The sequence below is a fragment of the Natator depressus genome, chromosome 5 (assembly GCF_965152275.1).
Source record: "Natator depressus isolate rNatDep1 chromosome 5, rNatDep2.hap1, whole genome shotgun sequence".
NCBI lineage: Eukaryota > Metazoa > Chordata > Testudines > Cheloniidae > Natator > Natator depressus.
In genome coordinates, this window is record NC_134238.1 from 63,345,312 (window position 1) to 63,373,164 (window position 27,853).

General features: G+C 43.8%; 1 protein-coding gene and 1 long non-coding RNA gene across 2 annotated transcripts; one reads left to right on the plus strand and one right to left on the minus strand.

Moving 5' to 3' along the window:
• Positions 1–6,110: 6,110 nt before the first annotated feature.
• Positions 6,111–27,822, plus strand: LOC141988180 (uncharacterized). Its single transcript, XR_012639686.1, has 3 exons — positions 6,111–6,262; positions 19,830–19,886; positions 27,778–27,822. It is a non-coding gene; the product is annotated as an uncharacterized LOC141988180 (long non-coding RNA).
• LOC141987893 (uncharacterized) lies at positions 10,305–15,002 on the minus strand. Its single transcript, XM_074953736.1, has 3 exons — positions 14,420–15,002; positions 13,520–13,831; positions 10,305–10,327 (listed from the first exon to the last, which is right to left on the minus strand). Exons 1-3 carry the CDS (start codon positions 15,000–15,002, stop codon positions 10,305–10,307), a joined length of 918 nt encoding a protein of 305 aa, XP_074809837.1.
• Positions 27,823–27,853: the final 31 nt, after the last annotated feature.

Below are 27,853 nucleotides of genomic sequence, written 5' to 3' on the forward strand. Positions count from 1 at the left end.
TGAAGATAAAAGCTGGTGCCCAAATGTCATTGACTGTTCTTATTTCATGAATAGAATATAAGCATATTGGTTACCTGTATCAGTACAAAGATGAAGTGCTGTGGCTAATGGGAGTTACACCTGTGCAAGTGAGAGTAAAACTAAGTCCTTATGGTTTACTGATGAAGTATACAGTATAATTTGCACTTGGACTTCCAACTTTGGTCCTGTGCAACAATTTTCAAAAGTTTCCCCAAATTGTCCAGTACAACCTTAAGTTCAGCTCTACAGTAAAAATTACCACTACTGACCAACAAGTTTTTGCAGGCCTCTTAGGTGGTAGCTTGGTCCAGGTTTCCCTATAAACAGTAAGTTGAACATCTCGTTCTAGACCATCTACTACATATTTCTGAAATTAGTTTTTCCTCAGATGCCCCCCTGAATTAGACAAGAAGGATTTTTGTTGTAAGTTTGGCTAAGATACAAAGTGAGAATGTCTCAAACCACATTTCCAGATTCAATGTGGTGTAGCACCATGGCACACCCTGTCCTCCCTGCGTAGTTTCCAGAGCTCAGCTGCCCGTGCCAGTCAAGGAAGTGAGAAACTGACTTAGTTTCACTTCTCCTGTATGGCACTACAAAGAACCATTACTAGTCCGACCTGAATTAAGTGACTGCTTTAGAATTGGCAGCCTGCTTTAATCATGTTCTTATGAATTTTCTTGTGGGGAAGGACAGCAATAAGATTAACCAGACTGCTGCCTTATGTGGCTTTTATATAGGGAAATTAGATTATGTGAGAAATGCCTGAATGACATAGAGGGGCAGATCCTCAGCCATAAGTATGGCCTGAGAAACAGCCAGAGAGGTTTGGCCACCTAACTTAGATGTATCCATTTAGCTGTAAGTTTGGCTAAGATACAAAGTGAGATGCAGTAGCTGCTGAAGTTGGAATAATTTCACCTGTGATTATTACTGGGGTTCAGTGGATGCACTGCTCATGAAGTAGCTGATGACTAGCAAATAACTGAATGGTTGCACTGCTGCTCCTTTTTTCACTACACTCTACATGTTAGGGACTTGTATACCCTCAGGGCTGAAATAAAGAATGAAGCTTACATGGCAAAAATGGGACTAATGAACCGAGAACTCACACAATGCATATAAAATCATTTAATAAAACTGCACTGCTTATGTAAGAAGCTCAAAGTCTTGGAGAGAATAACAGTGGAAAATTATGGTTAAATATTTTCATTCACCAACTTTACAAACCAAAATTGATGCAAATGTACAGCCAAATCCCATGGTGTAAAGGACCACCTTTACATCAACTGGAATGTCTCAAAGACTTCTCGTCTAAGAATAGAAAATTGATGCATAAGTAATAAGTTATTTCAGTGGTATAAAGGGCCTGATCCAAAGCCTGTTAAAGTCTACGGGAAGACCACAATTTCTTAGTATAGTGTTAGGGAAATATCTATCGTGAAATTAGATAAATTGCTTAGTTTCCTTGTGACTGCTGTCAAATGTATTTTAAAAATATAGTAACAAATAAATCTACTGTATGAATGTTTCACAATACAAGAATTAAAAGATATAGAACAACTTACTGATTGTATTAGGTTAAAAACCTAATGGATCAGTTGGGATGAACTGATTAGAAACAATTCATTGGTATAAGTTTAATGAGAGTAAGTGTCCTTACTTGAACCATGATCCGTATTGCATCGAGTCTGCTATGTTCCATTATCTTGTATATCTGACATTACTCTGTCCTGATTAAGGAATGCTGCATAGCTGCATTGCTCCAGGAGCCTTCCCTTCTTTCCCCTTTGTTGTCTGATCTATGGATTGTGTATTAATTGTAGTGATTACTTAAGCATTCCCAGTTAACACTGATCTCTAAAGATTAGGCCTAGTATTAAAATTAATGTTCAGTTGGGAATCCCAATGTGCACAGTTACAACATTCAACCTTTGGAAAATCCTTCTGTATTTGTAACAGTTTTATCAATACATTTGGCAAAGTCACTCACACTCTAACCCAGCAATGGGATCTGTCTGTTACTGGGGTAGTGGATGCATGAAAAGGTCCGTGAAAACAGTCACTATCTGCAGAGTGCAACATGTAATTCTTTAGCCTTGGGCTATGTATAAGCCTGTTATTGTACTAAATGAGTATATTACAGCCAAGAGCTGAGTTGCTCACAGGAGGTTTGGCACAGAATAAGCAGAAAAGCTTGTTTCTAGCAACCTAATCTTATGTTTTGGTTGTCTGTGAAGCACTTTATCATGACCACCAACACCGATTATCTTAAATAAACAAAACCCAAGGCAAGGCTCCTATTTCTATCTGATTAGCAGCTTTCTAAACACACCAGTTTAATTTCTGAACAGTTATTTTTAAGTCTTATTTAAAGTACACTTACACTAAATTCAAGGAACTTTCTCAAATGTTACTAATATTTGGGGTGAGCTTCTTAACGAGAAACAAAGGGTGAAAAAAGGATTATTGAGAGTAAGGAAAGAAAACTGATGCTGATGTTTTAGAAAGGTTTCTATTTGCATGATGTGTGCTTGAATGCATTTGCTGCTTATCTGTGTGTAAATAAAATGCAATATCTTGCTGACATTGAATGGTTCTGTCTGATGCATTGCTAAAGCTTTTTGAAGCCTCATTTTGTTTCTTGTTGCAAACAAATCATAGGTCAAGGTGACAGTGACCTCTTCCTGTTTTCATACGTGAGTTTTGAAGGGCTTTGGGTATGTTAATATTGAGCATGGTAATATTTTGAGAGACCATCTGTAAAAGGTTTTTATTCCTACAAGCATGAGCAAATTTCCTTTCTAATCTACTGTAGGTAGCCAGTGTTCCAGGCATTTCAAAGGTAGCTGTTTCTTTTTCCATCTGTTTACGCTAATGCAGATACGTGTCTCAACACTTTTCTGCAGTGGCTCACAATATACAGGTTAGTCTGCATGGGTTTCATTATAGGCTGCCATACTGTCTACCTCCTGCTTACACTACCTATACTCTCTTCTGCCTATTCCATCCCTGAAAATGGTTGATCGGTCTTAATCAAGTGATGCAGACATCTCTCAATTAAACATGGACTTGTGGTAAGGATTGTATGTCATCCCTATACCCTAGGCCAGCACGACAGCCTTTCTCCTGATCTAAGGGCTGTACCAGGACTGAGGATGCTAGTTAGGGATCAGTCTAGTTCTTGTGTTTCCCTAGATGTGAGTTACATATGTTGTGTTCCAGGTTCCATCCAAACTGCCTTTATTAGTAATTTCTTAGCATTCCAGTCATATAAAATAGTTCTGGGCCAGCTGATACAATCATAGAATCATAGAATCTCAGGGTTGGAAGGGAGCTCAGGTGGTCATCTCATCCAACCCAAGCTCAAAGCAGAACCTAATCCCCAACTAAATCATCCCAGCCAGGGCTTTGTCAAGCCTGACCTTAAAAACTTCTGAGGAAGGAGATTCCACCACCTCCCTAGGTAACCCATATGACTACCCGGCTGACCACTCCCACCTGCCAGCTCTCTTTTTTACAACGAGGGAGTGGAGAGAGACTATGGTCCCAGCTGGAGGTATACTGTCCATAGGCCCACTCCAACTCTTCGTGAACTCAATGAAAGCATTTCCATTCATTTTAATAGGAGATGGAATGAGCTGCTTGGTAGCTGCCTCTCTTTCACCCTCTAAATTAGGACACTGCCCAATGAGAAAATACAGAATCCAGCTCTCCTATTAAAAGCCCATTATTTCTTATATATTTTGCCAACTTCATTCTCACACCCTGATTTTTATTATTGTTTTGCATTCAGTGTTGGCAACATGTTTACATTTCAGACATTACTGGGTTTTTGTAGACAAGTATTACTCAACATATCACTATGTTAGAAAAGAGTGTTCAAGGCTTACATTCTTCTGTTTCCATTATTCCTCAATCATTGATGTTGGTAAGCAAATCGGAGTTGAAATGATTTATACTAATTTACAAAATTCTATAAACAATTAAAAAGAGAAGATGTGAAGTTTTTTTGAGGGGTGGAGGTTGGGATAGAGAGAGAGAGAGCAAGGATTTTCTATAAGCCATTAGAAAGTCAAAATTGAAAAACATAATCATAGCCTCAGTCCTTGCATGACATCACCTACATGTCGAGCAAAGCAAGAACCAATTATGGCTTCTCTGACTGGGTCATCAGTTAAGAAAAAAGAATGGGTGTGGGAAAGTAATTTTCTATTTATTCTTGCAGAATATGTTTTCTTAATTCCTGGCACACCCTTGGTGACACAATGGAAGCAATTTCAGCTTTCATTATATGAAAAAAGACTTTGGGAGCTGTCATGTTTGGAAGACTTTTTTCAAACCCACACTATTACTGAGAAATAGTCTTGCCTGCAATTATTACACAGAAAGAAATCACCAGTTCCAACAAAATGATGTGCAAATTCCAAATTAATTACTTCATAAACATAATTTAAGGTAAATACATAATCAAAAGTAATTTTATTAGTTGAATTATTATTATTATTTTGTAATTACCTTCTTGACAGGTGAATGGTCTGAAAGCACAAGAAATTGAAGCATTGGTTCAGCAGATTTTTTTTAGCTACTTGTGAAACCCATAAAAATCCTCTAAAAATACAGAAATTTTACACAATCACAACTATATATTACATTCAAAAGCTTCTCCTTAACAAGTATGATTTAATCAGTGTATTGTGTTAAGGGAGCTCAGAATACCGCATAGCAAACCCATAAGAAGGGTTTTTCAAATTTCTTAATTTTAGGAAGTGTCAGGAAGCAGACGCCAAATATGGAGAACACCCAAAAAAACTGCTATCCGAACAGCCCAGTCTTAGCTGAGATAACCAGCTGCAAATCTGAACAGGTCACAGATGAGTGAAGGAGAATAATGAACAGTAGTTCATGAAACAAGAAATCAGAATTTCATACATTTAAGAAGGTAGGCTGCATTCCAGTCCATGATTTATATTTTGTTTTACCATAGTTGAGGCTGTATGTTTGCTACAGACATGACTTCTGTAACAAAACCCAAGGCTTAAGATTTTTTTCATAAAAAATAGTTGTCCCTGTTTTCACTTTTCGTGATCTAAAGATGTGTTTGGAAAGATCTATAAAACCAAATGGCATAGAAATGTATAAGACATTTTATGAAATCCAGACAACCCAGTGTTTAAAAGCATGCTCAGAGCAAAATCCCATCTATTCTTATTTTATTAAAGTATTTGACAGCTACTTAGCACTTTGAACAACTAAACATAGACCATAGCGTGCTGTGACGTCTCCTTTATTTCTTTGAACTCAAATTATTATGTAGGTTATTTGTCAGTTCAAAGCCACCCTTTTGTCTTCTACCACTACTTCTACCATCATAGCCCTAATGCCAGATACTTCCTGTCAAGAAAAGTAGGTCAAGACCTGCGGAAAGCTACTAGATTTGGAATGAAGTACTGGACAGTTGACATATTGCTTGTGGAAGTGAGTTCCCAACAGTAAGCAGGTCAGTGGATCCAAGTGAGACAGACATGGCACTTAATCTCTTCATTGCGCCTTACACGATGAAATGGTTGGAACTGGCTCTGTCAGAATGGTGCTTTCTACACTGAGTGTGAATTCGCACACAGCCAGTCTGTTCAGGTTCTGCTACTTTAGGCACAATGTTCTGTTCAGCTCAAAAGCCAGGTGTGTCAAACTGAATTTCAGGATCACTCAGTACAAAGCTGGAATGAGAAGAATCAGCAGTTTGAGTTGAAGCAAAGAAACAACTTGCCAAATAAAGCTGTGGCTTGTTCACAGCACCCCAAGACTCAGTTTGAAGCAGACAGTGCAATTATGCACTGTGTGCAAGAAATGAAATCATGTGTTCAAGCCACAGATTAAAAAGAGGATAACGTTTTGGTAGGGAGGCATCAGCTGCAGCACTTCAGCTGGAATAGAGTTGCTGCCTTTGAAAGGTTTTGATTTGGTTAATCACAGAAGACATTCTGGAATACTAATAAGGATTCTAAGCTGAACAAATACATTCCTGATGGAGTCCTGCAGCAGACTATGTGGAATAATAGGAATGCGGGCCTGTAAAATGTGGATCAAAATGGAATTAAGATTCTCCCAAAACAACTTGACTAACCTACTCTACCAAAACCAAAACCTAGTCACAAGCGAGTAACATTCTTAGTCACTAAGAAGAAAGTGTTAAGTTGCCATTAGGACAGAAAATGAACAGGAGACCTCAAAATTGCAAGTAAGTAAAAGAATTTTCATTAACATAAGTTGTGGATTGTTTCTAAAGAGTTTCCTTATCATCTTAAAATATTTACAACCTGTATATAAAAATAATATTCCGATAAGCAAAGTAGGGAAATATGGTCTAGAGGAAATAACTATAAGATAGTGCACAACTGGTGTAAAGGCCATACTTAGAGTAATCAATGGTTTGCTATCACACTGCGAGGGTGTATCTAGTGGGGTTCTCAGTGGTCAGTACTGTATCTGGTACTATTCAGTGCTTTCATTAATAACTTGGATAATGGAGCAAAGAGCATACTTATAAAACTTGTGGATGACACCAAACGGGGTGGGTTGCAAGCACTCTGGAGGACAGGATTAGAATTCAAAATGAGTATGACAAATTGGAGAATTGGTCTGAAATTAATAAGATGGTCAATAGACAAGTGCAAAGTATTTCACTTGTGCATTTGATTTTTTTCCTTCCTAACAACAAAATGGGGAATAACTGGTGAGGTGGTACTATCGCTGAAAAGGGTCTGCGGGTGATAGTGGACCCCAAATTGAAGAGTCAGCCATGTGATGCAGTTGCAAAGAAGGCTAATATCATTCAGCGGTGTATTAACAGATGTGCTGTATGTAAGACACTGGCAGTAATTGTCCTGCTCGCCTCAGCACTGGTGAGCCTCAGCCGGGGTATTCGTGTCCAATTCTGAGCACCGCACTTAAAGAAAGATATAGAGAAATTGGAGAGAGTTAAGAGCACCAAAAATGATTAAAAGATTTTAGAAAACCTAACCTATGTGGAAAGGTGTTTGGTTTTTTTAAAGACATATTTAGTCTTAAGAAAAGAAGACTGAGGTGGGACATAAGTCTTCAAATATATTAATGGCTGTTATACAGTGACCAATTGTTCTCCATGTCCACTGAAGATAGGATAAGAAGTAATTGACTTAATCAGTAACAAGGGAGGTTTAAGTTAGATATTAGGAAAACCTTTTAAGCTTTGAGGTTGAAACACTGGAATAGGTTACCAAGGGAGGTTGGTGAATCTTTGTCCCTGAAGGTTTTTCAGAACAGGTTCAACATCTATCAGGTCAGATCTAGGGTTACTTGGTCCTGCCTCAGCACAGGGGCTGGACTAGATGGCCTCTTAAGGTTCCTTCAGCCCTGTATTTATATGATGCTATGAAATACCTTCATAAGGGTGAAGGGCAAATATGGTTGTATGACACACTTGCACCACTCCATTCTCCAAAGCGGCCAGCAGCTCATGGCTGTTCTAACTTGCTCCAGTAGTAAAGAGCACTAAGATGGCTAAGGATTACCAGTGTAGCACTGCTCTGACTGCCTGTCACAGAGTATGTTTCCCTCACCCTAGATTCTTACTGCACTGTGCAAGTTCAACATCAAGTGCTTTATTAATGTTAGTTCCCCAAAGCATAAGGGTTTTCCCTAAATCTTCATCTACTACCAATACTTGGGGGGGAAGGGGGCCTAACCTATGGAAAAGTTCCCTTAAGCTAGCTTACTATCCCCTAGGAAGAGCTCACCTGTAGAAGGAGATCCCCTCAGGTGCTCTGTACTTGTGATAGTGGCTCCTACATTACTTCCTGCAGCCAGAATTGGCAGCATGCTCAAAGGATCCATGCCTCAGTAATAGCACACTGACAAAATGGTCTGTTGGGGCGATAGGTGCCGACTTCCCTTTCCCAGGGGGTGCTCGACCCGCCTCTGACCCTGCCCCTTTCCCCACCCCTGCACCACCCTTGCCCCACCCCCATTCCACACTCTTCCCCCAATTCCCTGCCCCCGCCCCGCCTCTTCTCCACGTCCTCCCCTGAGCGCGCTGTGCTCCTCCCCCTGCGCAGAGCACTCGGGTGAGGAGGGGGCGGGGGGAGCTTGGTTGCCGGTGGGTGCTATGTGCCAGCTAATTTTTCTCTGTGGCTGCTCCAGCCCCAGAGCACCCACAGAGTCGGCGCCTATGGTTGGGGCCATACGCAGCACATTCAACTTAGGGTATATCTACACAGCAAAAATTGTGCATGAACTAGCCTACATGAATCCAGCTAGCAACAGCAGCAAAGACAAAGCAGCGTGGGTGTCAAGGTTCCTTCCTCACTCTGAACTCTGGGGTACAGATGTGGGGACCTGCATGAAAACCTCCTAAGCTTACTTTTACCAGCTTAGGTTAAAACTTCCCCAAAGTACAAATTATTTTACCCTTTGCCCTCGGACTTCCACTGCCACCACCAAACGTTTATCTGGGTTTATTTTTATTAGGAAAGCATTGTTTGGAAACGTCTTTCCCCCCAAAATCCTCCCAACCCTTGCACCCCACTTCCTGGGGAAGGTTTGGTAAAAATCCTCACCAATTTGCATAGGTGACCACAGACCCAAACCCTTGGATCTTAAGAACAATGAAAAAGCATTCAGTTTCTGAAAAGAAGGATTTTAATAGAAGTAAAAAGTAAAAAAGAATCACCTCTGTAAAATCAGGATGGTAAATACCTTACAGGGTAATTAGATTCAAAACATGGAGAATCCCTCTAGGCAAAATCTTAAGTTACAAAAAAGACACACAGACTGGAATATCCATTTTATTCAGCACAGCTTAATTTCTCAGCCATTTAAAGGAATCATAATCTAACACATATCTAGCTAGATTACTTACTAAGTTCTAAGACTCCATTCCTGTTCTGTCCCCGGCAAAAGCATCACACAGACAGACACAAACCCTTTGTTTTTCTCCCTCCTCCCAGCTTTTGAAAGTATCTTGTCTCCTCATTGGTCATTTTGGTCAGGTGCCAGAGAGGTTATCCTAGCTTCTTAACCCTTAACAGGTGAAAGGGTTTTTCCTCTGGCCAGGAGGGATTTTAAAGGTGTTTACCCTTCCCTTTATATTTATGACAGTGGGCTTGTGAGCTGAGTACATAGCCAGGGTCTATGCTGGACTTGTACCACACTGCTATTTTTATCTTCACTAACTGGATAGCCCATGCACAGCTTTTGACTTGTAGACATAACCTCAGAGTGGCTCAAGAGCTGCTCTAACTTGTCACGAGCTAGACCAAGAGTGGGTAAACTACGGCCCGTGTGCCACATCCAGCCTGCAGGACCATCCTTCTCAGCCCCTGAGCGCCCGGCAGGGGAGGCTAGCCCCCGGCCCTCCCCCACTGTCCCCTCTCCCCTGCAGTCATGCCGCTGCACGGACAGCGTGGCTTGCGCCCGCCCTCCTCCCAGGCTTTCAAATAAGCCTGTCCTGCCACTCTGAGCTGCCTGGTAAGGGTAAGGGCACGGGGAGGAGGGCAGGAGGTCCTGGGGGGGGGCAGTAAGGGGACAGGGGACGGTTGGATGGAGAGGAGGTTCGGGGGGAGGGCGGTCAGGAGACAGGGAGCAGGGGGGGTTGGATAAGGGGTGGGGTCCTGGAGGGGCAGTTAGGGATGGGGGTCCTAGAAGGGGACATTCAGGAGACAAGGAGTGGGGGAGGGATGGATTGGTCGGGGGTCCCAGGAGGCCTGTCAGGGGGCGGGAGTGTGGATAGGGGTCGGGGCAGTCAGTGGACAGGGAGCAGGGGGGGTTGGATAGGGCATGGGGTCCCCAGGGGGTGGTTAGGGGCGGGCGGTCAGGGGACATGGAGCGGGGGGGTTGGAAGGGTCAGGGGTTCTGAGGGCGGCAGTCAGGGGGCGGATAGGGGGCGGGGACCAGGCTGTCTGGGGAGGCACAGCCTTCCCTACCCGGCCCTCCATACCGTTTTGCAACCCCGATGTGGCCCTCGGACCAAAAAGTTTGCCCACCCCTGGGCTAGACCCTGACACAGAGCAGCTCAAGGCTTCTCCCCTTCACTCCTGAAGTGCACTGAGCACTCCTTGACCTCAGCTGAGATATTTACATATATTGGAAAATTAGTGCACTTTATATATTTTGAACATCTGTATATTGAAATGTACTTTTCATTAAATGTTTTGTTTTTATAACAAAACTGACAAGTTCCATTTAAGACAAAGAGGTATGAAGTAGTTGAACAGTTTTTGTGGGCAAAAATGAATGTAGTCCAATTATGATAACTTTAGACAATGACCTGAGGCAACAAGTTAAGAATTTAAGTTTACTGATATACAGATTGCGTTTTATTCAAGGGCAAAGCATGTAAAACATTTACAAACCAGACATCTCATTTAAGATAAGAGAAACACTAAGGGTATGTCTACACTACAGAATAAGGTCGAATTTATAGAAGTCGGTTTTTTAGAAATCGGTTTTATATATTCGAGTGTGTGTGTCCCCACAGAAGTGCATTAAGTGCATTAACTCGGCGGAGTGCTTCCACAGTACCGAGGCTAGAGTCGACTTCCAGAGCGTTGCACTGTGAGTAGCTATCCCACAGTTCCCGCAGTCTCCGCTGCCCATTGGAATTCTGGGTTGAGATCCCAATGCCTGATGGGGCTGAAACATTGTCGCGGGTGGTTCTGGGTACATATCGTCAGTCCCCCCTTCCCTCCCTCCCTCCCTCCGTGAAAGCAAGGGCAGACAATCGTTTCGCGCCTTTTTTCCTGAGTTACCTGTGCGGACGCCATACCACCGCAAGCATGGAGCCCGCTCAGGTAACCGTCACCGTATGTCTCCTGGGTGCTGGCAGACGTGGTACGGCATTGCTACACAGTAGCAGCAACCCATTGCCTTCTGGCAGCAGACGGTGCAGTATGACTGATAGCCGTCCTCGTCATGTCCGAGGTGCTCCTGGCCACGTCGGCTGGGAGCGCCTGGGCAGACATGGGCGCAGGGACTAAATTTTTGGTGACTTGACCAGGTCATTCTCTTTAGTCCTGCAGTCAGTCATATTGAACCGTCTAATGGTGAGCAGGCAGGCAATACGGATTGCTAGCAGTCGTATTGTACCATCTTCTGCCGGGCAGGCAAGAGATGACGATGGCTAGCAATCGTATTGTACCATCTTCTGCCGGGCAGGCAAGAGATGACGATGGCTAGCAATCATACTGTGCCATCTTCTGCCAGGCAGGCAAGAGATGAGGATGGCTAGCAGTCGTACTGTACCATCTTCTGCCGAGCAGCCATGAGATGTGGATGGCTTGCAGTCCTTCTGCACCGTCTACTGCCAGCCAAAGATGTAAAAGATAGATGGAGTGGATCAAAACAAGAAATAGACCAGATTTGTTTTGTACTCATTTGCCTTCTCCCCTGTCTAGGGGACTCATTCCTCTAGGTCACACTGCAGTCACTCACAGAGAAGGTGCAGCGAGGTAAATCTAGCCATGTATCAATCAGAGGCCAGGCTAACCTCCTTGTTCCAATAAGAACAATAACTTAGGTGCACCATTTCTTATTGGAACCCTCCGTGAAGTCCTGCCTGAACTACTCCTTGATGTAAAGCCACCCCCTTTGTGGATTTTAGCCCCCTGAAGCCAACCCTGTAAGCCGTTCGTCAGTCGCCCCTCCCTCCGTCAGAGCAACGGCAGACAATCATTCCGCGCCTTTTTTCTGTGCGGACGCCATACCAAGGCAAGCATGGAGTCCGCTCAGCTCACTTTGGCAATTAGGAGCACATTAAACACCACACGCATTATCCAGCAGTATATGCACCAGAACCTGTCAAAGCGCTACCGTGCGAGGAGGCGACGTCAGCGCGGTCACGTGAATGATCAGGACATGGACACAGATTTCTCTGAAAGCATGGGCCCTGCCAATGCATGCATCATGGTGCTAATGGGGCAGGTTCATGCTGTGGAACGCCGATTCTGGGCTCGGGAAACAAGTACAGACTGGTGGGACCGCATAGTGTTGCAGGTCTGGGACGATTCCCAGTGGCTGCGAAACTTTCGCATGCGTAAGGGCACTTTCATGGAACTTTGTGACTTGCTTTCCCCTGCCCTGAAGCACATGAATACCAAGATGAGAGCAGCCCTCACAGTTGAGAAGCGAGTGGCGATAGCCCTGTGGAAGCTTGCAACGCCAGACAGCTACCGGTCAGTTGGGAATCAATTTGGAGTGGGCAAATCTACTGTGGGGGCTGCTGTGATGCAAGTAGCCCACGCAATCAAAGATCTGCTGATATCAAGGGTAGTGACCCTGGGAAATGTGCAGGTCATAGTGGATGGCTTTGCTGCAATGGGATTCCCTAACTGTGGTGGGGCCATAGATGGAACCCATATCCCTATCTTGGCACCGGAGCACCAAGCCGGTGAGTACATAAACCGCAAGGGGTACTTTTCAATAGTGCTGCAAGCTCTGGTGGATCACAAGGGATGTTTCACCAACATCAACGTGGGATGGCCGGGAAAGGTACATGACGCTCGCATCTTCAGGAACTCTGGTCTGTTTCAAAAGCTTCAAGAAGGGACTTTATTCCCAGACCAGAAAATAACTGTTGGTGATGTTGAAATGCCTATATGTATCCTTGGGGACCCTGCCTACCCCTTAATGCCATGGCTCATGAAGCCGTACACAGGCAGCCTGGACAGCAGTCAGGAGCTGTTCAACTACAGGCTGAGCAAGTGCAGAATGGTGGTAGAATGTGCATTTGGACGTTTAAAGGCGCGCTGGCGCAGTTTACTGACTCGCTTAGACCTCAGCGAAACCAATATTCCCACTGTTATTACTGCTTGCTGTGTGCTCCACAATATCTGTGAGAGTAAGGGGGAGACGTTTATGGTGGGGTGGGAGGTTGAGGCAAATCGCCTGGCTGCTGGTTACGTGCAGCCAGACACCAGGGCGGTTAGAAGAGCACAGGAGGGTGCGGTACGCATCAGAGAGGCTTTGAAAACCAGTTTCATGTCTGGCCAGGCTACGGTGTGAAAGTTCTGTTTGTTCCTCCTTGATGAAACCCCCCGCCCCTTGGTTCACTCTACTTCCCTGTAAGCTAACCACCCTCCCCTCCTCCCTTTGATCACCGCTTGCAGAGGCAATAAAGGCATTGTTGCTTCACATTCATACATTCTTTATTCATTCATCACACAAATAGGGGGATTACTACCAAGGTAGCCCAGGAGGGGTGGTGGAGGAGGGAAGGAAAATGCCACACAGCACTTTAAAAGTTTACAACTTTAAAATTTATTGAATGACAGCCTTCTTTTTTTTGGGCAATCCTCTGTGGTGGAGTGGCTGGTTGGCCGGTGGCCCCCCCACTGCGTTCTTGGGCGTCTGGGTGTGGAGGCTATGGAACTTGGGGAGGAGGGCGGTTGGTTACACAGGGGCTGTAGTGGCAGTCTGTGCTCCAGCTGCCTTTGCTGCAGCTCAACCATACACTGGAGCATACTGGTTTGGTCCTCCAGCAACCTCAGCATTGAATCCTGCCTCCTCTCATCACGCTGCCGCCACATTCGAGCTTCAGCCCTCTCTTCAGCCCGCCACTTACTCTCTTCAGCCCGCCACCTCTCCTCCTGGGGGTCATTTTGTGCTTTCCTGCAGTCTGACATTATTTGCCTCCACGCATTCGTCTGTGCTCTGTCAGTGTGGGAGGACAGCATGAGCTCGGAGAACATTTCATCTCGAGTGCGTTTTTTTTTCTTTCTAATCTTCACTAGCCTCTGGGAAGGAGAAGATCCTGTGATCATTGAAACACATGCAGCTGGTGGAGAAAAGAAAAGGGACAGCGGTATTTAAAAAGACACATTTTATAAAACACTGGCTACACTCTTTCAGGGTAAACCTTGCTGTTAACATTACATACATAGCACATGTGCTTTCGTTCCAAGGTCGCATTTTGCCTCCCCCCACCGCGTGGCTACCCCCTCAACCCTCCCCCCTCCCTGTGGCTAACAGCGGGGAACATTTCTGTTCAGCCGCAGGCAAACAGCCCAGCAGGAATGGGCTCCTCTGAGTGTCCCCTGAAGAAAAGCACCCTATTTCAACCAGGTGACCATGGATTATATCTCACTCTCCTGAGGATAACACAGAGAGATAAAGAACGGATGTTGCTTGAACGCCAGCAAACATACACTGCAATGCTTTGTTGTACAATGATTCCCGAGTACGTGTTACTGGCCTGGAGTGGTATAGTGTCCTACCATGAAGGACGCAATAAGTCTGCCCTCCCCAGAAACCTTTTGCAAAGGCTTTGGGAGTATATCCAGGAGAGCCGCGAATGCCAGGGCAAAGTAATCCTTTCACATGCTTGCTTTTAAACCATGTATAGTATTTTAAAAGGTACACTCACCGGAGGTCCCTTCTCCGCCTGCTGGGTCCAGGAGGCAGCCTTGGGTGGGTTCAGGGGGTACTGGCTCCAGGTCCAGGGTGAGAAACAGTTCCTGGCTGTCGGGAAAACCGGTTTCTCCGCTTGCTTGCTGTGAGCTATCTACAACCTCGTCATCATCATCATCTTCTTCGTCCCCAAAACCTGCTTCCGTATTGCCTCCATCTCCATTGAAGGAGTCAAACAACACGGCTGGGGTAGTGGTGGCTGAACCCCCTAAAATGGCATGCAGCTCATCATAGAAGCGGCATGTTTGGGGCTCTGACCCGGAGCGGCCGTTCGCCTCTCTGGTTTTCTGGTAGGCTTGCCTCAGCTCCTTCAGTTTCACGCGGCACTGCTTCGGGTCCCTGTTATGGCCTCTGTCCTTCATGCCCTGGGAGATTTTGACAAAGGTTTTGGCATTTCGAAAACTGGAACGGAGTTCTGATAGCACGGATTCCTCTCCCCATACAGCGATCAGATCCCGTACCGCCCGTTCGGTCCATGCTGGAGCTCTTTTGCGATTCTGGGACTCCATCATGGTCACCTCTGCTGATGAGCTCTGCATGGTCACCTGCAGCTTGCCACGCTGGCCAAACAGGAAATGAGATTCAAAAGTTCGCGGTTCTTTTCCTGTCTACCTGGCCAGTGCATCTGAGTTGAGAGTGCTGTCCAGAGCGGTCAAAATGGAGCACTCTGGGATAGCTCCCGGGGGCCAATACCGTCGAATTGTGTCCACAGTACCCCAAATTCGACCCAGCAAGGCCGATTTAAGCGCTAATCCACTTGTCAGGGGTGGAGTAAGGAAATCGATTTTAAGAGCCCTTTAAGTCGAAATAAAGGGCTTCATCGTGTGGACGGGTGCAGGTTTACATCGATTTAATGCTGCTAAATTCCACCTAAAGTCCTAGTGTAGACCAGGGCTAACTAGCCTTTTCTTTTTATGTCTTCAATACAAGAAGTTAGTTTCCCAATTATAAATGTTACAACATGTGTGTTTCTTGGTATATAGGTTATTATTTTCTTCCCAGGGTGAAGGTACGGATCCCAGTCGGGTTAAGTTTTGCACTTGTATTTTTAATGAAGGATAAACCATGTGTATTGCTTGTGTGTGGAATTCAGAATAGGGAAAATGAGCACTGCTCTACAGTTTTTGTTCTTGAAACATTTAAGATGCTCTCTAGGCCTATGCCATTTTATTTCTATAGGGTCTTAAAGAGCAGGTTTTATTTTAAATAATAAATGAACAAAATGTGAATCTCTTATAATGGAGATTGAAATATTTTAATGAGCAGATTGATTTTTACAAGTCTTTTTTTTTAAGAATGAGAAATTTAAAGTGAAATATATTGCACATATTTTAAAAACGGTATATAGAATGTATACACTAGCTGTTGCAACAATGTTTGATTATACATGGTTAGAATATACATTTACAGTCTAGTCCTCAGTAAGCGTATAGCTGCACTAGCCCAGGAGCAGATTATTATAACAAAAATACGGGACTTACAATTAAACGCTTAAAGACTTAGGGCCAGAATTTCAAAGGTATTTAGGTGCCTAAAGATACAAATAGGTGCCTAGTTCCTTCTGTCACATGGGAGTAAGATGCCTACATGCTCTTTCAGCTATCTTCAACTTTAAGTGTGTAGGCACAGATCCTCAAAGGAATTTAGGAGCCTAACTCCCATTGAAATCCTTGGAAGTTAGGCTCCTAAATGCCTTTTGAGGACCTGTGCCCCTAAAACCTTTTTAAAAGGTCATTAAGTGTGTCTGGAGAATGGTGTTCCAAGATATATAGATGAAGATATACAAAAACTGACTATTGCTATGTTTAATAAAGAGAGGTATTACGCTTTTACGTTTCTTTAATTTACTGGCTTCCTGAGTTAATGTTTCCTATTTATGAGTACCTAATGAATTTGAGTGGTCATTATGATCTTGTAAGTCTCCTTAACTGTTAGGATTCCTAAAGCTTTTTGCATGGGCATTTTAAAATCTAAATAGATAAACTGAAATGTGCATTACTAGTTACCGCATTTATTAGTTGTTATTAAGTTTTCTTGCTGTCTAACAACTAGGTCAAAATTCACAGAAATCAGTAACTGATGAGAATTGACTGTGGGAATGAGCTGAGCCACTGGCTAACGGTTTATTACTAACAATTCTGGGCAATAAACAATCTCAAGCATGAAATAGTAAATCTAGTTTGTTCTGATCATGTATCTAATTAATGGAGATAAGAGGCAAGAAACTGCTGTGCTCTTTATATTATTGGTGTTCAAAGTAAGGCACACCTGCTCTTTTTCATATGGACGCATAGGGCCAGGCCTTCAGATGGTCTAAATGAGTGCAGTTCCATTGAAGCCAGTGGAGTTGTCCCCATTTATGCTAGCAGAGGATCTTTTACATATAATTGATGCTTTTAATGTGGGACATGAGTGGTTAAGAAATGTTGTTATTCTCCCTACAAGAACTCCAAAGTTTGATCTGTGAAAGGATTGCAAGATTGGGTATTATATTCTGGACCGTAAATTGTGGCAATATTTTATGCTCCTGTTGCCATTTAAACAGATAATTCCACAATGAAATGTACATTGCAAACGACTAAAACGTGCTTTGAAGCTGGTTGAAAGAAATAGGACTTTGCCTCTGTAGTGTCTCATGTGTGTGGCGTTTTAACAGTACAAAATATAATAGCTTTTCAGCTTTGCCAACTGGAATAACGAATGCAGAAACAATATGAAATTACAATGCATGACACTCAGAAACAAATAGATTTCCTTATATATTACAAAATAGGACAGAAAATGCCATTTTAGTTTATGTACAACAACATTTAAGGGAAGTTTGAGTAATATAAGAAATCTTCCAGATGCCTCTTTTCTCAAGTGAATATACACTCCTTTGCTGCTTCTCTTGTATAACTGATCTTATACTTGATTTAATTTCACAAAGATAGTGATAAAATTCAAGATGATGAATACTTTGATATTCTGTATAATTTAAATCTGTTTTTTAAATGGTAATTAAAAAAAATAATTATGCTGTCTTAAACTGTAGAGTAAAAAGCACAACTTCAACACGATAAATTTTTGCTAATTTTCTGGAACTGAAATGAATATTATAACAATCCTGTCTGGGTTTTGCTGTTGTAGGGCCTATAATTCACTCACTCCATCAGCTTTCTACATAACATCTCATTCTCTCAGGTCCCTTCCCTCTCACAATACAAAATGTTGTTCTCTCCCCAGTCCTCACCTCTAAACCAATTAATGTCATCTATAACTTTTGCCTCAAAATTCTCTCCTCCCAGCACTATTCTTAACCCACTCCAACCTATCCCCCCCAACCGCCCTCCATGCTGATGATACTACACTCACCAACTGCCTTTTGATGACCAAATCTCAGGGTCTCTATTCTATCCTCCATGACCTCTTTGCTGCTTTGGACACGTTGATAACACCCTTCTTCCTGAAATCTCGTTCTCCTTTAGCTTTTGTGATTCCAGCCTCTCTTAATTCTATTCCTATTGCTTCGGTCACTCTTTCAATGTCTCTTTTGGTGTTCCCTCTTCCATTTCCATGGGCATTGCACAGGGCTTCATTACTGGTCCACTCTTCTTCATGCATTGCACCCTTTTTGTAGTGACCACATCCACTCAAACTGTTTCACCTCCCATCTCTATGCTAATGACCCACAAATCCATCTCTCCACTTTAGAGCTGTCCCCCTCCATCCAACCACATCTGAGCGTGTGTCTCTGACATCTCCTGGATATCTCACCCACAACTTAAAGAGGGACCAAACTGAACTCTTTTTTCTTTCCTCCCAAACCCTTTCCATCTCTGTCATTGTTGCCAACAGCACCATGATCCTGCCGAGAATGCAATTACCACTTAGCAGCTACCCATCAGTTAGAATACTACCCTATTTAATTTTTTTATGCATAGGCTGTGAAAACGCACCATCACAAGCAATTAAAATAGCTCCCCTGAGTCTGAGGCTCCCACTTCTCAGGCAGATGTTACTTCTCTTTATTAAGGATAATGAGGTGTGGGAGTATCATAAACACTAAGGGACCTTCCGGGACCCTCAAAGGTCTGTATGGCCTAGAATAGACCCTTTAATCTGAAGCTTCCTGCCCTATCCCTCAGCTATATTGCTCTCCTGTGGAACATCTCCTGATGATCTCTTGCCTTCTTTCCCTGTGCTATTGTTTCTGCTCAGGATCTTCACAGAGCCTCTCATTGATATAAGAATTGATCCCTGCTGGGTGCTAAGCCCAAGCAACCATTCTCTGTAAGTCAGGATCCTTGTCTCAAGTTGGGTAAAGAAAAATCAAGGCACCCAAAAAAATCACTGGTTACTTTTGAGAATCTTGTCCATTGAATATTTTTGAAAATAAAACTTTTAAATGCTTATCTGAACTTCAAAATTTTTAATGTTCACTCATCACTAAATATTATCTAGCACAAATATTGCCTTCCCATTAGGTGAATAAAATGGCACAGAGATCATTAGGGTCTTAGGACATTTTTCCAATAGGTTTGGAGGTAGTGCAATGATGGACATGTATTTTTCCAATACAAATAAGATTTACCAGTAGCTATGCTTCAGCAATATATTTTTAAATTGATAACACTCAAGAAAAAAGAAAATCTAGGAATGAATTAATGTTAAACTGATTATAATTTTATACCTGAATGAAGATAAATAGGCTTCACATTAGGTACAGTTATCTGAATCTCAGTAAGTGATGGATGGCTTGTGATTTTTCTCTACGAACTAGCCAGCTACGAGACAGAATTTATTTAATAAGCACTAAGCATGGGGAAAACATGACTGAATCATATATTTTTGCAGCATGTTCAGAAAAAAGATTATACTAATTCCTTAATTTGGCAAAATTAAGAAATATCTGAGAGTGACCATCAGTTCATACTACTTATTCATTTGTCATCAGAATGGATGATTTAACATATTGTTCTTTTACTGAGCAAGTCTTTTGTGTAAAGAAACATTATTTCATATTACTAAAAGGAGCTTGAAAAGTAAAAACTGCATCTGACCAGCTAATTCTCAAACAATATTTGAAAAATACCAAGAATGATGAACATTTCAGTGGCTTTTTCTGCCTTTGATGGAATGCTCTACATTTTCTTAATCAATGGAAATAATTATAGAGGAAAGATCGTCCACATAGATTTGCATGACTGAAACCACTTTTATAGCTATTGCTGTACCATACAATTTTTTTTCTTTTGGGGAATAGTGTCACTTACTATTAAAGTATCCAACTTCCACCTGTACTTGAGATAGGTAAATGGTTCGGTTAAAATAAGAATAATCCTGTACCTTCATCTACCTATCCCTCCAACCCATTTTTCTACCAGGTAGGAACAAAGGAATTGCCATGGCACATCAGACCAGAAGTCCCATCTTTGGCAAAGGTGAGCATCATATGCTTTAAAGAAAGGTGCAAGAATTGTTCATAATGGACAACTAAGGAAAAGCCTACTTACAGAGGATGTGTCCTCCTAAAGTCATCAGGTTGGCTGAGGTCCTGAAGCAAGAATGTTTTCCTATCCTCTGTTTATGTATATGTAAATTTTATCCACTGTGACAGAGATGAAGTTTTCATTAAGCTTTCCAAAATGATGACCAGGTCTTTTTTGTGAATGGGTACAGTTGAGAAACTTACTGTTCAGGCTAAATAGTTACCACGTTCCTCATTATGAATCACTACATCTGATCACTTGTGGCTACTACAAATGTCTTCCACTCCACTTTGCTTCCATCTTCAATTTGCATTTTAGCATCAGTAGCCATCTTAAAGTGAATATTCAGTAAAAAATGGCAACACTTTCTGATTTCAAAAGGATTTTTTTGTGTGCTCTCTTACACAAAGATTGATGCAACATAAGAATTGATTTATGTGATATAAAGAAACACACTTCAACTGCTCTAAGACATAAGGGAGTATTTGGAATTATCTTTTTATAGTTCAAATATGGTGCTAATTTTCTACCTGTAATTTTAAAGATGCTAATTTTAAGATGTATTCATTTTTTTATTCAGAAGAACTTTTGATTGCATAGTTTTGTTTCGTTTTTAGTTTTGTTTCACTTCTAATATGCATTTTTACAATGTACAGTACATAAACCGTAGTAAATACTGCACTCATCAGGATGCCAAAGTGGCCAATGCCTTTCATATAATCATCACCTGCTGAGCACTCCATAATGTTTGTGAGGAGTGGGCCCCACCCCAAGTGAGCACAGGACAAGTCTGGTTTACAAACTCCAAACAGGTAGCCAGATCCCACCCATATCACATGCACACTGGTCCTGGTCCCCAAAAGCCAAGGGAAATCAAAGATACCATATGTGCACACAACTTCGGACAGCAGGGAGGCAGAGGATGACATCTACCTGCCTCAAGGGCCATCTGTACACCCTCTGCAGCTGCTGGAAAAGCACATTATGGAACACTGGCACATGCTTGTGGGGCTTTGTTTTCCTGTAGCCAATGCTCACTAGCTATTCATTCCTGAGCAATTCACACATTACAGACAATTTATTACAGGGCACCTCCAGTGGGTTATCACCTTAAGGTTGGTTTGTGCTGCAGAAAGTGGTGGCTGAGTTGTAATGTGATCATTGTGCAATGCTTTTGTCTTAACTGTTCAATTGTTTACGAACCTCTGTTAGCGGGAGAGCTCAATCTCTTAACGGTTTGCTTTGGGGACTGCACCTATTCTTTTTTTTTTTTTAACCTGTTCTTTGTCAGCGATGCTGACTATACTTACAAGCTATGGAGTATTAATCCCCAGGCTGAAGGTGGTCATGGTCTGGGGGAGAGGGGGATGATTAATAACTGTGGCAGATGCCTGCATTGTTACTTGAATTGTTTCATTTTTCTGCATGCAAACCAAGCCATAAAGATATTTCTGTACTCATTTTCTATGGTGAGGTCTGCTACTTTTAGAAGTAGCACTTCTTTCTGTAAACACCTAACCTAACACTTTCCCTATCCTTCCTCTGTATCCTTGGGAATTTGGATATTTCTTAACTGTGGGGTTGTGGGCGTAGGACAGAATGAAAAGTGTTTGCAGTGTGATGGCACGAAGCAGTTACACTGTTCCAATTCACATGCTGTAAATCATGCAGCCCAATCCTGAACCTAAAAACATCTCTTACATTCATCATACTGAAGAAGGAGGGTCCACACACAAGACAAACAAACTGCAGGTAGAATCTTTATTAAAAGTTAGGGAACACATAATTGAATATATTTTTGAAAGACATAAAAACCAACAAAACACATTGGGACTGAATGTGTGAACAGCACCCAAATGTTAATGTCTCTTCACCCATCTCCTTGCCCTACCCCTCTCCCTAATGAGGAAGGAATAACAGGGGAAATTGTTCTTGGGAACAAACCGGGATGTCTCCTACACAGGACTTGGGAGGCAAGCACTTGGTGGGTTTCAGGGACACCTGAGGGTTTATAATTCCCCTCCTGAACACTTGAGAGGAGGGGCTCCATGTGAAGGTTTTTGGATGCCAGTGGAGGGTGTGGTCCTGGGAGTCCTGCAGACTTCTCCTTGTCACTTGGAGGCATGCGTGGTGGCAGTCAGGGATAGAAGAAAAGGTAGTGATGGTGGCTTAGGGCAAGAGGCAGTGGCCATGGTGGCAGGTGGACCCCAAATTCATTTGGCCACCATTTCTATCAGCATCTCCATTAGGGAACGCTCCCATTCCCTAAGGGCATGTTCCTGTTCCCTGTGGTGTGCCTCCTACTCCAGAAGTTGGTTCCTCAGTATCTCTTCCTGCTAAAGAGCCCCTGTGATCACCCTGTGCCCTGAGAAACTCAAACTGCTCCTGGTTCCTTCTGTCCATGCCAATGAGCAGCTCCTCCAGGATGCTTCTCAGGCTGCCTGTGGGGTAATGTTCCCTGCCCTCTGGGCTGAATGCTTTCCCTCTCAGGAGTTGAAGGTCCTGCCAATTCAAAGACCAGGGTAGCTAGCATTTTATTTATATATATTCCATTTGGATGAAGCTGAGAATTCCCCACCACAGATAACTTTGCTGTGGGAGTCCACAATACAGATACTTCTCAGCATTCCAGAAATGACTATTAGACTATCATTGGGTCTCAGACAACTTTTGCAGCTCCTGAAGAAGTAGCAGAGGCTGTTAATAGTAGGACACATGTCATAGTGTTCTTTAAAAAATTAAAATTTTCATAGTGTCTCATGGGGTTGGGGGCAGTTCCTTCAGGAGTGATATTACCAGTTTGCAATTTCTTCTTTAAGAGTTGCCAATATTTGGAGTATGTAAAGTGTTTTCAGGGTCCCAAAATGGAAAATTGTTCCGGCCCTGTAGAGGAGATGTGGCACTCCATGCCAGAGAGATGTTTTTGTTTATGGTCGCTCCTCTACCTATTGCAGAATGGAGAGATTTGGCCAACTATAATGATGGACCAAGCAGATTTGCATGGCTGTTGAACCTCAAGACCCAGCTGGACTTCCTTTCTGCACTAGAAGTTTGCTGAAAAAAACTTACAGAAGAAATGGGAAGCAGTTCTGATGAAACTGATGATACGCTCAGCTAGCATCATGGGCAGTGGAGCCTTCCCAAAAGTAGGGGTCCAGGGGCCCTGCCACCGAGGCCCTCCCCCAAACCAGAAGTCAGAGTGGGGCCAGGGAGCCCAACCCCGTCCCTTCAGGGAGGGCCGGGGGGCAAAGGCAGCTCCCTGCCCATGTTCCTGTCCTCTGGGGCTTCCGCCGAGAGCAGATAGAGGGACCCAGGCTCCCCACAGCTGCCAGTGTGGCTCTTACCCCAACCCAGCTCCAGCTGAGGGGTGGGGCCTGGAGCCGCAGCCTGGCCCTGGTAAGAGCCATGTGGACAGCTTTGGGGATCTGGTGTAGACCTGCCACCTCTCTGGGGTGGAGTCCTGGGGGGGTGGGGAGGGACATAGGCAGGGGGCCGCTCTCAGACCCCCACACCAGGGGTCCGCCACTGCTCCCCACAACTGCCCATGTGGCTCTTACCATGGCCAGGCTGCGGGTCCGAGGCTTTGCCCCTCTGCTGGAGCCAGGTCAGGGTAAGAGCCATGCACGCAGCAGTGGGGAGCTGGCATGGACCACAACTGTCTAGCTGTGTCTTGTGGGGAGACCACGTAAAGGTTGATGGGGTGTGGGGACTTGTCACACCCCCACACCCCGCCCAGGGGGTTCCTTGAGAAGGCAGATCAGCACTGCATGTTGCTAACGCTGTTGCAAGCATCGCAAAGCATTTTGGGGAGGGTCAAAGGTGTGAGTGGGGAGTGAACATTCCTTTGCAGGCTGCAAGAGGCCAAAGGGGGAAGGAGGGAGAGAGCAGAGAACAAGTTCACTCAACACTTTGGCTAGCTCAGTCTGAAGATAAGATGCTGGCTCCAGCTCAAGGTGACAGCACACAACCAAAGACCGGGGCGGGAGGGGTGTTGGATTCCAACTCTGACCAGCAGCGAGAAAAGAAGATTCAACTGCATAAACATGCAGCGGCTGCAAAACCGAGCGAGATAGTGAAGGCTGACGAGGCGGGGAAACAACTGATGTAGCGTCCCTAAAGCCAGGATGTTTTGGGAAAACTGAAGACATCATGAAAGGCTGGCTTGGACCAGTACAAAGAGCACGGGGGGTGGGGGGGAGCACGAAGTCCCAGACTGAGATGCCCCCCAAAGGACCCTAAGGTTTAAAACCCTCCCTAGAGCTGAAGCAAATTGGAGATTGGCAGCAGACCCTAGATGACCTGTGCGCACAGGACAGAACTCCCGTTCATCCCTCCCCCTCTTCTTCTTACATTACACCCAGGCCTGGCCAGCCTCAGGTAGTGCGGGTGTGAGTATGAAAGTGGGTTAGGGCTTGGGGCACTAAAGCTTTCTTCCTTCCTCTGAATGATGTGGGGAACCCCCCCCCACCAGCACTCTCCGCTGTTATTTTATTTTATCAATAAAGCTTTAAAACTTAGACACTTGGTGCGTTCTGTCATCTCCTCCCTTAACGATCCTGTGGTCTCAGCCTGATCACCTGACACCCCAGGCAGATTGGTAACAAATCTGTCACAGACTGGGCTTAAAACCAGGCCTGTAGCACCAGAGAAAGAGGGGATAGGGATGGGGTCGGGGGTCCAATTATAACTTAGCAGCCTTGGTTTGGGGTTCATGCCACAGCTCAGGATCTTCCTCTAATTCACTGGGGACAAAGGGGTTTCCTTAACTGGCTGCTCCAGGTGGAGATGCAGAATCATATGTTCCTTATCCTATAGGGCCATTCAGAGTCACTACTGCTTCCTCATCCTGGCCCTAATGAGCACCTCTTTGTCTGAGGAAGGGGTTATGAGCCAGTTTGGGGTCTGTAGTGGGAGCCCTTGAAAGCACACAGTCATGCTTGTCACAGAAGGGGCATGTACAAGAAGCTGTCCTGCAGTGACAGTTGGAGTCTTTTGCCCTCCTGTACAGGAGCCTCAGGTGCTTGATGTGTTCCTAGCACTGAGCTGGAGTCCACTCAATGCCTGCCTGTTCCAGCATCCAGGAAATTTCCCTTAGACCTGTATGTTCCTGCCACTCTGAGTGAACATGTGGAGGACGGTGTACTCTTACCACATTGATCAGCATGTGGGTGTGATCAGGAGTGGCAGAAAGTCCCTAAAAGTGGGGAGGCACTGGTGCCCGAACTGTGGCCCCACCCACACCGAGCTACCCCTTCTCCCTGAGGCCCCACCCTCATCACCCACTCCCCTGATGTCCCTCTCTCTTGCCACCCCTTATCCCCTGCCCCAGACCCCTCTCCCATGTCACCTCTTCCCCCCCAAGACCCTGCCCCCTGTTCACGCCTCTCTGCTCCCTCTCCCTTATGGCCAGTAAAAAGTGGGAGAGCCATGACCCCCTGACTCTCCTGTTCTGGCACCCCTGGGTGTGGTTAGTGGTCCAGATGACTGCTCTTGGAGTAGGATTCTTGGTTCACCTGTACTGATCAAAAGAGCACTCTGGAATGCTGTTCTATATGGGCAGCTTGCTACTATTGGTGAAAATAGGGGGACAGGGACTTTTATGGACTGGGTAAGACTCAGGCAGAAAAGTTTTCAGTGCATTATGGGAATGGGGGAGGAGGACTATTTAAACTTGAGATTTAGTATATGCCCCTTACCCCCATCTACACTGCACACTGGTCTGAGGCATGTATGTACTGATACCCCTCAGATATGCTACCTTACTCACCCTCTAGTCACCTTAGGGGAGGTGGGGTAGCTCAGTGGTTTGAGCATTGGCCTGCTAAACCTGGCTTGTGAGTTCAATCCTTGAGGGGGCCATTTAGGGATCTGGGGCAAAAATTTGGGATTGGCCCAGCTTTTAGCAGGGGGTTGGACTAGATGACCTCCTGAGGTCCCTTCCAACCCTGATATTCTATGATTCAGACATGTGCTTCTCGGGGTTTAGCTGTGGACAAGCTTATGTCACAGCTGGACACATGTACAATCACTAATGTGGATGTAGCCCTAGATAGCTGGGAATCTGTCTGGCTTAGAGGGAGGCTTGGTGGCTTATTTCCTTCACCCTCTCAAAGGGATGACACGGGAGGAGGAGGAGGAATAGCTCTGAGGAGCCCCAAGCAGAGAGCCCCCCACTGAGTTTTAATGGAGGAGAAGATGTTTTGGTTCTATATTGATGGCAATAGCTATTGCTAATAAGTGGCCCAAATTCTGATCTCTGGATCAATTGGGAGAGCCTATGGAATCCAATGGTGTTCAGACTTCAGACTTACACTGGAGCAAGTGAAGCCAGAATTTTGCCCTGTATGTGCTACTAATAAGATCATAGCAGGGCTTTTCCGTGGTTTCCAGTAACATGTTAGGACATCACTGATTTCTCAGTTAAGTAGGAGCTGAAATAATGCAGATACCAGTAAAAATGGTCTTAGAGAAAGAGGTTTTACGAACAATGAGATGGCACGTCTGTACACCACCTAAGGCTAAGAATTTTCACAGAAAGATCCATCAATAGTCATCACTTAAAATCACACTGGGAAATTTCCCCATCCCTTATTTACTGAAAACTGAATCTATGGTGTGCGATGTTTTCTATCCTGGCTGTCAGGGTACATTTAATCAATGCTGAAAGGGATCTTCTTAGCGCTGGTAAATCTAAAATTACATCTCCAACATATTACCTTCTATTCATGCATAGAATATATTCTATCAGCTTTGTTTTGTTTGCACCATCCCTCAACCTGCTTGTCTGCTCCATTCCTGTGAGCATTCTGACCACTGAAATAAACAAGGATTTTTCTTAGGAACAGGCCTGTACAGAAAAGGAAGACAGACAAACAAGATGGTAAGGAGTACATCCATCCACCTGTATTCAGAGAGTAATCTCATGTCCTGTGCTTGATGTTGGAAAGTCATCTACCTGAAAAGCTGAAGTGTTCACATTATCCTTTGTTTTAGAAGTTATGCACAGTAAAATGCACTCTAAAAATTATTATTAGACAAACTTCTCTCAAACAGCCATTTAAAGAATACCCCCCCAAAGTCTGAAGACCTCTACAGAAAGTAAAGCAACTTCTACGTTAAAGACCATCTCTGTTAGCCCACAGATTTTGCTGTTGCATTGCATGGCAAAAGCAGTTTTAACTCTTTATATTTCATGACCAGTAAGACTTGATTCTCATTTACACTAATGTCATGAGACATTATGTACACTTCTGTACATTATGTACACTTCTCTAGCTTTGCAAAATGCCCCTAAAAGAAATGTAAATATAGCTTATTGCCACATTAAAGCCCCTTTACACTATCAGGTTGATGTAAAGAGGCCTTGATATAAATGACAACCAGTCCTGGAATTTTTAAAGTAGGTTGAATATGGAACTTGTCAGCCTTCACAGTGACACTCCATGTCTATAAAGTAAAGCCTTTTTTTTTTTCTCCAATTAGTTTAACAAAGTTACAATACAGGAACATAGAAACTGGGCATCTATGCAAAAAGTATTTTTCTTAAAAAAAAAAACCCATTCCTTTTAAGAATAAAATGCAATTAACAGTATTCATCTCATAGATACAATAATTCTATGCTCTATCTGACCAATTACTGTTATTTTATGATTCCAGGAAATCAGCCATGTGTGATGTGTCACTATTCCAGCAGACACTCAATATAAAAAGCAAAATGCGACGTTGTACCTAAAGCACATGTGCTGTCTGCTGTGAATTGCTTGATTCACTATGAAAGAGTCTCCCTTTTGTTCTCAGAAATGTATCATCTTACATTTTATTCTCCCTTTTTGTCCCCTTGCAGGTGCAAATGTTTCTGTGCTCCCCCTATCATCTCCGTCCCTGAGCTTATCGCAGATTAGAAGGCAAAAAAACGCATT

What these genes read in the sequence shown, in the direction of transcription:
- LOC141987893 (XM_074953736.1), bottom strand. Translation starts at nt 15,002, where the DNA reads ATGCAGAGCTCATCAGCAGAGGTGACCATGATGGAGTCCCAGAATCGC. An exon ending in AGGCGGAGAAGGGACCTCCG is followed by an intron (nt 13,832 to 14,419) that starts GTGAGTGTACCT and finishes TTTCTCCACCAG; the next exon opens with CTGCATGTGTTTCAATGATC. An exon ending in GTTGCTGGAGGACCAAACCA is followed by an intron (nt 10,328 to 13,519) that starts GTATGCTCCAGT and finishes TTGTTGCCTCAG; the next exon opens with GTCATTGTCTAAAGTTATCA.